Source organism: Pollicipes pollicipes, unplaced genomic scaffold, assembly GCF_011947565.3.
Source record: "Pollicipes pollicipes isolate AB1234 unplaced genomic scaffold, Ppol_2.1 Scaffold_4740;HRSCAF=5597_pilon_pilon_pilon, whole genome shotgun sequence".
Taxonomy (NCBI): Eukaryota; Metazoa; Arthropoda; class Thecostraca; order Pollicipedomorpha; family Pollicipedidae; genus Pollicipes; species Pollicipes pollicipes.
In genome coordinates, this window is record NW_023596545.1 from 8,389,959 (window position 1) to 8,403,111 (window position 13,153).

The 13,153-nt window shown below is 53.2% G+C and overlaps 1 protein-coding gene across 1 annotated transcript; it reads left to right on the plus strand.

Moving 5' to 3' along the window:
- Positions 1–1,618: 1,618 nt before the first annotated feature.
- On the plus strand, positions 1,619–12,064 carry LOC119099242 (gamma-soluble NSF attachment protein-like; the record flags this gene model as incomplete). Its single annotated transcript, XM_037222365.1, has 9 exons — positions 1,619–1,747; positions 3,240–3,301; positions 3,630–3,697; positions 5,281–5,474; positions 6,482–6,623; positions 8,493–8,587; positions 9,509–9,637; positions 11,336–11,479; positions 12,059–12,064. Coding segments are annotated over exons 2-9 (831 nt in total), but the record flags the coding sequence as incomplete, so codon positions are not given.
- Between the last annotated feature and the right edge of the window lie 1,089 nt (positions 12,065–13,153).

The window sequence follows — 13,153 nt, forward strand, 5'->3', positions numbered from 1 at the left end:
GATTGCAGCATAAAATTATGGCTTTGTTGTGCTACCAGGCCTTGTGATCGGACACTGGTGTAACTGGTGTCGCACTACCACTTTTGTCCATGTGTTGGTTTGTTGGCCATGCTCGTATATATTCGTGATGTGACTTGTTAAAATATCCGCCCAAGTTCAATATCCCTCAGCGTTTTCAATCACACGCAAACTGCCTGTAAATTTATCGCAACCACTCCTCGGTGGCTATAGTTATATTATCGTGCGTTTGCATTCATAATGTCAACTTTTGTGCTACACAAATGTTTTGCCTTTGTTATTTTGTACCAGTTCTCGTTTGTGCAGCTGCGTACGAATCTCTTGAAATTGTGTCTATTTTGGGTTGGAGTGGCTTGGGACCAAGCGCGTTCATGTTGTGCAGATGTTGTATGCGATGAGCCATCCATGACTGCCGTTGTGTAGGATTATCATATCGGTGGAACCCCAACTCTGCCCCTCTGTCTTACATCGAGAGACTCTCAACCAGGCGCGTTGATCTCTGAAGGAGACGTAGGAGCTCAATCTGATCGCAGTGGAGGTCTGTTATGAGACTAAATTTTGGTCTTCGTGGTCGGTCCAAGCAATCAATGTGATTTCATCATGAGAGGGGTCAGGTGAAGATCGCCTGATCTGCCCTGGCGTCGGCTTGTTGTTACTTCCCCGGGGATCTCTGGCCACTGGGTCACCGCTGTTCGTCGGGGTTCCGCCGGTCGTGTGATCGCGCGCGCTACACCATTCCACAAGCCAACCCAGAACGACCGCCAACGAGGGTCATTGTTTTTTCGTATCTGTTAATGAGACATTGTTACATGTGCACTGAATAAAGGCAGTACTACCTTAGCTATGCTCGTGTGCCCGTGGGAAGATGATCAGTAATGTTGCCGAAGGCACAGGGCCAATGCAAGCAATTCGCGGTATGTGCATGCAGATTCCCACCTTGAAGATTCACCTTGAGAGTTCGAGCATTTGTGACGGACGCTAGTTTATACTCTAATAAATATTCTGATGCCTGAAAATGCGAAATCGGTCGGTAACTTCGCGCGATGTGGAGTTACACGTCATTTGCCTTGCAGTTGATGTCAAAGAGCGGCCGAGTTTGTGTGCTGAACATAATTCTGATCCCCAAAACTGCGAAATCAGCCGATTACTTTTGGATGATATGGAGCTCCCTGTTGTTTGACATTAAATGTTGCTTTGAAGGTCACGGGATAATGAAAAAAGAAGTCAGGTTCGGTGTTGCTGTGCCTTAATGAGTAGCGCGTTTGCATCGTGATCAGAACTAACAACCTGAACAAATCGATACATAAACTGACAACTTCGTGGACGTCACACCGTCACGGGAAGAGCATGCTGTATATGGGGAGACGGCAGAAGGGAGATATGTCGACGCGTTTACCCGTTTTTATCGCCTTTTGCCAACGCATCGTCGTCCGGTGTCCCTGTGCCTCTCTTCAGTCGCTCTTCGCATATTTTCTGTATGCAGCCATATCATGTGCCCAAAATCTTCGGTCTGGTAGCAGTATTGTATGCTTTTCAAAACTGCGCATACTCGACAAAATACGGCAGAATGGCATCAGATCGCCCACAGTCAGGCCAGCTGTCAGCACTTGATCAATAAAACTGAGTCTTAGGCGAGGCAGGTTAATTGCGGGACCTGTCTGTCAGACCCATGAGCGCATTGCGTTTCGGTTAGGTATCAGCTGGCTTCTCGTCGAGAGCGTTTTGACGTGTGAGTTTGCATTGAATGGGGTTTGCTGGAATTTTTGGGTGAGATGTAACGTGCGAGGTGAATATTTGTCAGTAGTTTCCTGCTCGGTGAAAGATGCATCTCCCTAAATAAACGAAGTGCATGGCATCGAGCTTGTTTCTTCACCTTATTATATTGAAGGAACATCAAAACTCTTGGATCTGGGCAGCTATCCTTGGGAACATGAAGGAGTGGCCAATGGCCATATAAAATGACAAGTATAGCTTGCTTGGCTAGTTGAGCATGAGCAGCACAAGGCGCTTCAAGCTTCAATGCCTCCATCCCTACAGTGCTATGACACTGAGCTATATTTGTTGCATGACATTAATTAAAGGTACCCACTCTCAAAATTATTTAGACTGCAAAGACAGGTTATTCTGAACATGTATGGTACAGCAGAGACATCAAGATGTTGAATGGGCATAGCAGAGATGTCACAGCAAGGTGTATACACACACTTTTATTTGCTTGCATTTGATGCACAGTTCTGCCAATTTTAGTGCATAGAAAGCCAATTTTTCAAGCAATTATTATGCTGAGAATGAGATTTTACAGAAATGTAATGCCAATTTCTTGTGCTGAGGTAACCAAAAAAAAAAATCAGTGGGATGCATCCTGGCTTGAGTTTTGCACATTTGAACTCAAGGTTCAGGGCTTTAAGACATGTAGGCATCTGGCACAGCATATTATTTTTGTAGGATGGCTCAAAGGTGCCTGGGCAGTCAGTGAGGTCTGAAACCACAATGATCCTTATTTTCATTTGCACTATGATTGAAGTAATGGTGTTTGAGGATCCAGCTTCATTTAGTGGGTGTTGCATGAAGGTGATACCTATTTGGCAGCTGTGCATATTTATTTGGTAAACTGAAGGTGAGCTCAATAACTATGCTGATTGATATGGATGGTTGATAGTACTGAACATTCACAGGCAGCCATAGCTTGCTTCTGTTAAAACATTAGGTGCTTCATAATCATTATGGGCAAATGTTGCATGGCCCTAGTACATCCTAATCAAATGGATGTGATGTGTTTTTGGAGCCCTCAAGCATGACTGCAGTTACATTTAACATGAGCAGAACAGCCTCAAGCCCACACACATTGTGGTGTTTTCGAACAGCTCATGTAATGTTGCATCAGTATTGCTAGCATTTTAATTAGGTGTGTTTGTGCTTCTTAAAGCAATATTGCTATCATATAGTATTACTTCTCCTGTTACATACCTGTTACCAATACTGGCACAAAAATGAACTGCATGACTGTTAGTTAAGCATGTTTATTTGAACTTTATTCTGCTTTCTTGAGCATTTCCATGTACTGTGCTCTCTATACTATGAAAACCCTTGTGCATGCTGAACCTTGTGCTGCAGCATTGATGGGGTGTTGTCAAAATGATGTCATATTGGAAGAGCTTGGCTGCTCTCCTTGGCCATTGGAATGTGCTGTTGAGTCAGCTAATTTTTTTGGTCCTTTCCAGCATTGAATCATGTCAAGTAAGAAAGAAGAAGCCTTGGCACACATAAAGGAAGCTGAAAAATAGTAAGCAGTCTAGCTAATAATGTAAAGCACATCCAGGGTTACTAGATGTGTTTCATTGATAACTGTAATATGAGGGGTGTGTTTGCTTGAATGTCTATTAGTCACACATCATGGCTATAACTTGCATCACACAATAACATTTGATGAGTGTATGTATATAGCAGTTGCTTATTCAAAGTATTTTCAATAAACCTTTATTTGGTCTACCATTAGCATTGTGGTGTATTTATTCATGTCACAGCTTAGGAACTTTTTACTGTGCATATTATTTATTTCATCTTAATGTGTAGGTTGTGCTTGTTTTGTAATGCATATGCTTTGTTTTCAGCCTGAAAACATCATTTTTTAAATGGAAGCCAGATCTAGACTCAGCTGCAGATGAATACAACAAAGCAGGTGAGTATATATTATATGTTCCACACAAAAACATCTGTGAACTTACCTACCTGCTTACACTAGTTGTTGACTAAGAAACATGTGCATGACCATATGTTGTCTGATTTGCAACCTTTCTTAATAATTTGATTTTGCATATTTAGATGGGTCTTCCATTGCAGACAATCTGTCAAAACCAGATAACAAAAACAAAACAGGACTCGCTCTAGTATGTTATTGGCCCTGCTGCTATTGTTTCCAAACCTGATATTTATTGTGAGTTTGTGAACTCCTCAGCCATCATTGGCTGGCTCCACCTGCTGTTCCACATATATGTGACTAATTTGTTAGGCAGTTTTATTTATGCCTCAACTCCAGTCATGAAATATGAATAGCTGTGTGCAATGCAGTCATCTGACACAGAATTGAATAGAGAAGCATGACAACCATAAACCAAGTATCTGTTGTGCATATCCTTTGCATTGCTGCCATGTGCAGATCACACTAAGCTGTCCTGCCATTGTGACAGCTCACAGCTCAATCTGTTGATTTTGGATTGCTTCTTTTGTGATGAAGGCTTTGTTGCATCATCTGTTCATGTGTGTGTTGAATTAGAGTCTGCTGCCATCACTGAAAGTTGCACCATTCAAAATGGTATGGAAATTGACAAACATCTTGAGTTTCAACCACCTCTTGACAATCTTTTTCCAGTGTCAATAGACACCTGCAGGTGCCACATGACCTAGGTGGTCAACAAGCCTTTATCATTATCACCATCATCATCATCATCATCAATAGGTGCCTGCTTGGCCATGCATCATGTGAAGTGCATGCTTTAAAAAGACCCATTACTTTGGAGCTCTGTGCGAGAGCTATATCGCCGATCAATGTGTCACATTGTTACTCATGGGTTTACCCAATCATGCACAAAAACCCATAATGATGTGCGCGAATGGTGAACGGAATGTGAAAGCATAGCCATGCATCTGATTTTGTTCAAGAGCCTGGATGTCGTCTTACTGATAAGTTGATCAGTTACCGCCAGGTCGTATTCCTGGGAAAGGCTCCTTGGAAAGGCTCTGGCCCTGTCAAATTCGCGATGTTTAGTCGTGCTGATCACTGGCTTGAAGTGCGGCATTCCACCCAGTGAAGGTGGCCTCGTACTGCGAACAACTCCGATGCCCGCTGGCTTATCTATATTGCGTCAGACTGTTTTCATTGATCGCCACCCGACGTACATATGTAAGCGCGACGTACGTTAATAGCTCCAAGCACCAGCTAATGACGCCGCTCCTGACTTGTTTCTTGAGTACATGCGCTTAGATCTGCTGCTGTGCAGCTGTCGGCTCCGCCCGGCTGATGACTGGACCGTTGGGTGCTGTGCCTAGTGCAGCGCCCCTTTGCACCAGACGGTGTGCTACTTAAGAACGGCACGTTCATCGTGGACAATTACAAAACATGTAGCCATCACTATGAATCTGCAGCCGGTATGTGCCTCCGACTGGATGCCCGAGAGTGGGGCGTCCCGAGCTGACGCACCGTCAGCTGGCCGGTTGGCGCCTGGGCGGCGGCGTCACGTGGGTCTGACCTGTTGCCCGCGGCAGCCACCTGCTACAAGACGGTGCGCGCCCACGCCGAGTGCCGCGACTGCCTCGCAAAGGCCGCCAACTGCCACGAGCAGAACGGGTCGCTGTTCGCTGCGGCCAAGTGCTACGAGCAGGGCGTGCTGATGAGCAAGGAGCTGGCCGACCTGCCCACCGTCATCACGCTATGCGAGCGCGCCGCCAAACTCTTCCAGGTGGGAAACGCGACCACGCGCTGGGGTGCACACGATCCATTGGGCGGTGCTGGGTTCGGGTGCGGTGTTCCGGTGGGCGGTGCTGGGTTCGGGTGCGGTGTTCCGGTGGGCGGTGCTGGGTTCTGGTGCGGTGATCCGGTTGGCGGTGCAGGTTTTGGGTGCGGTGTTCCGATGGGCGGTGCTGGGTTCGGGTGGGCGGTGGTTGGTTCGGGTGCGGTGATTCGGTGGGCGGTGCTGGGTTCGGGTATGGTGTTCCGGTGGGCGATGCTGGGTTCTGGTGCGGTGTTCCGGTGGGCGGTGCTGGGTTCGGGTGCGGTGTTCCGGTGGGCGGTGCTGGGTTCGGGTGCGGTGTTCCGGTGGGCGATGCTGGGTTCTGGTGCGGTGTTCCGGTTGGCGGTGCGGAGTTCGGGTGCGGTGAGATGCGAGCCTGCGGTCTGCGCCGGCCGTCCTGAGCACACATATTCAGACGGTCGGGAGTATGCTATGCGCTCAGAAGGCGCCGTCTCCGTGCTGGGCTGGGTGACATCGATGCGGATTTGCTGATTGTGTCCGCGCGGCCTCCTCACGTTACCCGTCCGGACGTGTCTGAGCCGCGCGGCCTCCTCACGTTACCCGTTCGGACGTGTCTGAGCCGCGCGGCCTCCTCACGTTACCCGTGCGGACGTGTCTGAGCCGCGCGGCCTCCTCACGTTACCCGTCCGGACGTGTCTGAGCCGCGCAGCCTCCTCACGTTACCCGTGCGGACGTGTCTGAGCCTCGCAAGCCTCCTCACGTTACCCGTGCGGACGTGTCTGAGCCGCGCAGCCTCCTCACGTTACCCGTGCGGACGTGTCTGAGCCGCGCAGCCTCCTCACGTGACCCGTCCGGACGTGTCTGAGCCGCGCAGCCTCCTCACGTGACCCGTTCGGACTTGTCTGAGCTGCGCAGCCTCCTCACGTGACCCGTTCGGACTTGTCTGAGCTGCGCGGCCGCAGTCCCGCGCGCGCTGACGGCGAGCGCCGTTCCAGCAACACGGCAGTCCGGAGTCGGCGGCGCAATGTCTGGAGAAGTCGGCCAAGATTCTGGAGACGTCGAGGCCGGCCGATGCTGTGCCGCTGTACCAGCGCGCCACCGATGTGGTCATGCTGGAGGACCGGCCGCGCACCGCCGGTGGGTTCGACTGTCCCCCCCCCCCCCTCCCGGACGGCGCAGCGATGGTGCGTCCAACTGTTCTTTGCGCAGCAAGGTAGCGCCAGGGTCTATCCTTCTCGGCCATGTTGGGCGGATGGGTCCAACTGTCCTTCCCTGTTTCGCTGGTAGGCCAAACTCTCCCCTCCTGACGGTGCAATGCTGGGGACCCAACTGTGTTCCCCTGGCTGTGCCGTTCCACTGAGTCTAACTGCCCTCCAGTGACGTTATGCCACTAGTCCTAATTATCCTTTCATTGGATGGTTCCGCCGGTGAAGCCATTTTTCCCGGCAGTGGTGTCGGTGCACCCTCCTTTCCCGCCTGTGATGTACAGCAGGTCAGTGCCCTCTTGGCATGGTGTGATGTTGCTACACCATCGCCATTCAGAAGTGTCCTGTGGTCGCCCTGACCCTTCCGATTGGGTGCACTGGTTGAGATAACCCGGCGTTCATGGCTTTACCTCACTGATACGATGCCGGGTGGCTTTGGTCAGCGGATTGTTTTTTTCTGCATGTCCTCGTGTGCAATATTATCCTACTATATGCGACTTATAATGCGGTTCCATAACATAAGTGCCACAACAGAAACTGCTACTGCGACATAAGCATTACTTTCACGGCCAATATTGATACACAACATTATTGCTATGCGACAAAACTTACGCCGGACAAATGTATACTCGTCATTTTTTTCTACTGCGAACGCTTATACATTCAGAAATTATGCATGACATTATTTTTACTGCAGAAACTTGTACGCAAGATCAATGCTATACGACGACACTTATACTTTCAATACTCATACCCATCATTATACCCACTGCAAGGACTTGCACAACCATTGCTTATTTACGGCATTTATTCTACCGTAAAGACGTCCACACGGTTTGAGTACCACACGACAAAAGATATGCTCCACAGACGTGTGTTTGTCGTTACCTTTACTGCAAAGACTTAAATGCAATATAACTGCTACGCGACAGAACGTGTGCGTGAAAATCTATCATTGTCATTACGTTTTCTGCAAAAACACGTATCATATTAAGGGTATGTGTAGCACTACTTCTTCTACTGATGCTCGCCGTGGAACACAGCATGCGTGGACACCCAACAGCGGTGTAGGAACAGTTCACAGCTTAGGAAGGAACCTGAACTGGACAATACTACAACTAAAATGTATGTTTTGCCAATACGAAAGGCCATTTAGTTATACAGATAAACGTTCGTTGCGCTAATCGAAAAGCTGTTGCTTATTATGTCATCTTATTTTGTATTTACCACATTTTTGCACAAATTTCACATAACTATGCTCCAAAGAAGAAGTAAAATCGCTGACAAGTCAAGACTACATAGTTTTTTTACAGTAGACAGACGGACATATGCTTGTTTAAATAACATATTTTATGACTTAAAGTTTTATTGTGTAGCACTGATGTCATCTGCTATAGCTCGTTGCAGTAAAAGTAATGTCGCGTATAAGCAAAGACCGGACAAGTATTTGCTGTGTCAGTAATGCCGGGTATAGTTTTTCACAGTAGAAGTGCTGTGGTGTGACACTCACGTCATGTGTGTCTTTGCAGTGGAGGTAATGTCGCGTACAAGTACAGGCTGCACAAGCTCTTGCATTAGATGTAATAACGAGCATAACTAACGTAACGCATCTGTCGGCAGGAGTTTTTGCCGTAGCACTTACGTCGTGACATCTTCCAACACTCTCTGTTTCTTCCCGCTGGTGTTCCCACGAAGCGAAGGAGGTTGTAGTAGACGTGACGGAAATCTGTTCGACAGCGCGTGGGCGCGCAGTTTAACCGACAGAGCGGGCTAGACACGATCACATTGCTCTTGTCGCCAGCCAACTACACCTCGAAGACATCCCGGCTGATGGTGCGCCTGGGTCGCTACGATGAGGCCGTGGTGTCCGTCCGCAGGGAGATGGGGTACCAACAGGTGAGGGGGGGGGGGCTGGCAGGCGAGGCAGAGTATCAACAGGTGAGGTGGGGGCCAGTATGTGAGGCGGGGTACCAACAGGTGAGGTGGGGGCCAGTATGTGTGGTGGGGTACCAACAGGTGAGGTGGGGGCTGGTAGGTAAGGTGGGGTACCAACAGGTGAGGCGGGAGCCAGTATGTGAGGCAGGGTACTGACAGGTGAGGTGGGGGCCAGTATGTGTGGTGGGGTACCAACAGGTGAGGTGGGGGCTGGTAAGTAAGGTGGGGTACCAACAGTTGAGGTGGGAGCCAGTATGTGAGGCAGGGTACTGACAGGTGAGGTGGGGGCCAGTATGTGAGGCGGGGTACCAACAGGTGAGGTGAGGGCCAGTATATGAGGCGGGGTGCCAACAGGTGAGGGGGCGGGTAGGTGAGGCGGGGTACCAACAGGTGAGGAGGGGGCTGGCAGATGAGGCGGGTTACCAGCAGGTGAGGTGGGGACTGGCAGGTGAGATGGGGTACCAACAGGTGGGGTGGGGGCCGGCATGCGAAGTAGGGTACCGACAGATGAGGTGGGGACTGGCAGGTGAGGTGGGTACCAACAGGTGAGGTGGGGGCCAGCATATGAGCCAGGATACCGGCAGGCGAGGGTGGGGAAGGGAAGGGCTGTGAAAAGGCCGTGTCACCTTCGTCATTCCTTTTTCATTGCGCTCGCTTCTTCCATCGCAATCATTCTGCCGTGCCGTTCCCAGGTAGTCCGTACGAAGTGCCGATGTTTATCAACAGCTTTCCGTCAAGTTATGTCGCCGACACCAGAGATTGGCTTGGACTCTGATCGGCCGCTAGGGTCGCCTGACACAGCCTCCTGACATGGGACTGCTTCTCTGCCCCGTACCCCGCGTGGTTGTGGCCGGCCGCTGACCCCGTGCCGCCGGCCCTCAGGAGCTCGAGGACGCCGCGCAGCTGGGCCGCCTGACGGTGGTGCTGGTGCTGCTTCACCTCGCCAGGGATGATGTGGTCGCCGCCAGGAAGGCCTTCGACGAGTGGGGCAACTACTGCGAGGCCGAGGAGGCGAGTCCACGGCGGTGCCGCCCTGCCGCCGGCAATTGGCCTTTTTGGCATTTATTGGTTAATTAATTCGTTAACGCGAGCTCCATTTGTTTTTGCCATTTTTCGTGATGTCCCATGGCCTGCAATGGTATCGTGCTTTAGCCCTGCTGTATGGGATCCTGTTTTGTATGTAAGGAAAGCTACGATTAGTCAACGCGCTGACGCCCCGCCAGTGCTTCGTAGCAGCCCATTGGGAGCGGACTCGTCCGCCGTCCCTCCTACCGCCAGATGTCTCCACTGGGCGCTGGTTGGGCTGACCGCAGATATCACCCTGTCACAACTGGCTGTCGTCCCTGGCCACATAACCAGTTGATAGCAGATGGACATTCTGTCCCAGCTGTGATGCCTGCCCATTATCTCGGATTGCAGGTACCCACCCTCTCCCACCTGAGCTGACCCTCTGACCCTGTGACTCGTACCGCACGTAACCACCCTCTCCCACCTGAGCTGACCCTCTGACCCCATGACTCGTGACCGCAGGTAACCACCCTCTCTCAGCTGAGCTGACCCTCTGACCCCACGACTCCTGACCGCAGGTAACCACCCTCTCTCAGCTGAGCTGACCCTCTGACCCCACGACTCCTGACCGCAGGTAACCACCCTCTCCCACCTGAGCTGACCCTCTGACCCTGTGACTCGTACCGCAGGTTACCACCCTCTCCCACCTGAGCTGACCCTCTGACCCCGTGACTCGTGACCACAGGTGACGACCCTCTCTCAGCTGAGCTGACCCTCTGACCCCACGACTCCTGACCGCAGGTGACCACCCTCTCTCAGCTGAGCTGACCCTCTGACCCCACGACTCCTGACCGCAGGTAACCACCCTCTCCCACCTGAGCTGACCCTCTGACCCTGTGACTCGTACCGCAGGTGACCACCCTATCCCACCTGAGCTGACCCTCTGACCCTGTGACTCGTACCGCAGGTGACCACCCTCTCCCACCTGAGCTGACCCTCTGACCCCGTGACTCGTGACCACAGGTGACCACCCTCTCTCAGCTGAGCTGACTCTCTGACCCCATGACTCGTGACCGCAGGTAACCACCCTCTCTCAGCTGAGCTGACCCTCTGACCCCACGACTCCTGACCGCAGGTAACCACCCTCTCCCACCTGAGCTGACCCTCTGACCCTGGGACTCGTACCGCAGGTGACCACCCTCTCCCACCTGAGCTGACCCTCTGACCCAGTGACTCGTGACCACAGGTGACCACCCTCTCTCAGCTGAGCTGACCCTCTGACCCCATGACTCGTGACCGCAGGTAACCACCCTCTCTCAGCTGAGCTGACCCTCTGACCCCACGACTCCTGACCGCAGGTAACCACCCTCTCCCACCTGAGCTGACCCTCTGACCCTGTGACTCGTACCGCAGGTGACCACCCTCTCCCACCTGAGCTGACCCTCTGACCCAGTGACTCGTGACCACAGGTGATCACCCTCTCTCAGCTGAGCTGACCCTCTGACCCCGTGACTCGTGACCACAGGTAACCATCCTCTCCCACCTGAGCTGACCCTCTGACCCCTTCACTCCTGACCGGAGTCGCGGGTGATGGAGAACTCTCTCAGCTGAGCTCACCCTCTGACCCTGTGACTCTTGACCGCAGGTGGCCACCCTCCCTCAGCTTAGCTCACCATCTGACCCTACGACTCCCGACCTCAGGTGGGCACGCTATCCCAGCTGCTGGAGGGCTATGAGGAAGAGGATCCGGAGTTGGCGCGCCGCGCCCTCGGCTCGTCGTTCATCAAACACATGGACATCGACTACGCCAAGCTGGCCGCCAGCCTGAAGCTGCCCGAAGTCACGGTAGGGTTCCCAGATGGCTTTCTGACTGGAATATTGCGGCGATGGACGCGTCCATGGAGCTGCGTATTTATTTAAGGTGGTCTGGCCTTTCCCGGCGTTTCCTTCACCCATCGCGTCCTTTGCCTGTCCTATATATTTGCTTGCACCTGACACGTCGTCCTCATGCTAAAATGGTGTCATGCTGCAAAGGGCGAAGCAAACCGTCGGGCCGGGGGTAGACGCCTCCTCTCCGCCCCACTCTCTGAAGATTTAGCATTGTCTGTCTGAATGTTGACTGGACAGGAATAACCAAAGATGGCTGTACTGCCCCCCACCCCCCCCCCCCACCCCCCCCCCACCCCACCCACACACACACACGCACGCACGCACGCACGCACGCACGCACGCACACCTGGAGAACTTCCGTCACCTCTGTTTGCCGCCATGACTGCCAAGGGCGCATTCAGAACGGCATTGTTATCGTCCGAAAACGCCACGTTTTGCCCGACTTTGGCCATCCGGGGGGAGGGCGGAACAGGGCATGACCTGGTTGCCGGGTTGTGCCTCTGATGCCTGCGACATTGTTACGTTTGTCCGCAGGCAAACCCGCAGAAGTCACCGACGGCGGAGGCGCAGTCGACAGATGCTCTGGCGGCCAACTTCCAACAGAGCGTCTCCGTGTCGCAGGTGAGGTGGCGCTGCGGCTCCGACGCCGTCGCTGGACTCCGGCGCGGTCGCTGGACTCCGGCGCTGCCGCCGGACTCCGGCGCTGTCGCTGGACTCTGGCGCTGTTGCTAGACTCCGGCGCCGTCGCTGGACTCCCGCGCTGTCGCCGGACTCCCGCGCTGCCGCTGGATTCCCGCGCTGTCGCTGGACTCCCGCGCTGTCGCTGGACTCCGGCGCTGTTGCTAGACTCCGGCGCCGTCGCTGAACTCCGGCGCTGTCGCTGGACTCCGGCACTGTCGCTGGACTCCGGCGCCGTCGCTGGACTCCGGCGCCGTCGCTGGACTCCGGCGCCGTCGCTTGACTCCGGCACTGTCGCTGGACTCCGGCGCCGTCGCTGGACTCCGGCGCTGTCGCTGGACTCCGGCGCTGCCGCCGGACTCCGGCGCTGTCGCTGGACTCCGGCACTGTCTCTGTGTCGGACTGCAAATCAGCTGGGCCGCGTTCCTCATGGCAAAGTACCTACTTGAGTTGCTACTAATGATGTCGGAAGTACTTACATCATACATAAGCGACTAACCTCCAAACCGCATGAGATGTTGTGACGCACCTACCTCTGACGTCATAGGTTGCAACGTGTGGGCAGCCGTTGGTAATGGGGAACGCGGCCCTGGTGTTTGCTTAGACGCTTAGACAGCCCAGACGATCTCCAGCCACCTCCCATTGCCCGCGGAGAGCGCGTTTCCTACGGCCGGCTGTGGACCAGACCGGCCGGCCGACGGCACGCGTTCTGCGCCACACGACGAGCTGTGCGCCGCTGTGCCTGTGTCTGCTCCTCGCAGGGCATCCCCAGTCATCTCTCTCTTTCAGAGCACGTTATTTCAGGCAAGGGGGATCGCAGTTGTTGGAAACGAAATAGCTGGCAGTTATCGGGCCTCAGCGGTGTCACACATCGTCCGCTGATGGGCAGGTGGGCACTTGTGCGGCCGCGTGCGCCAGAGCTCGTTACGCTGGTCGCAGCTGTGTCGGCCC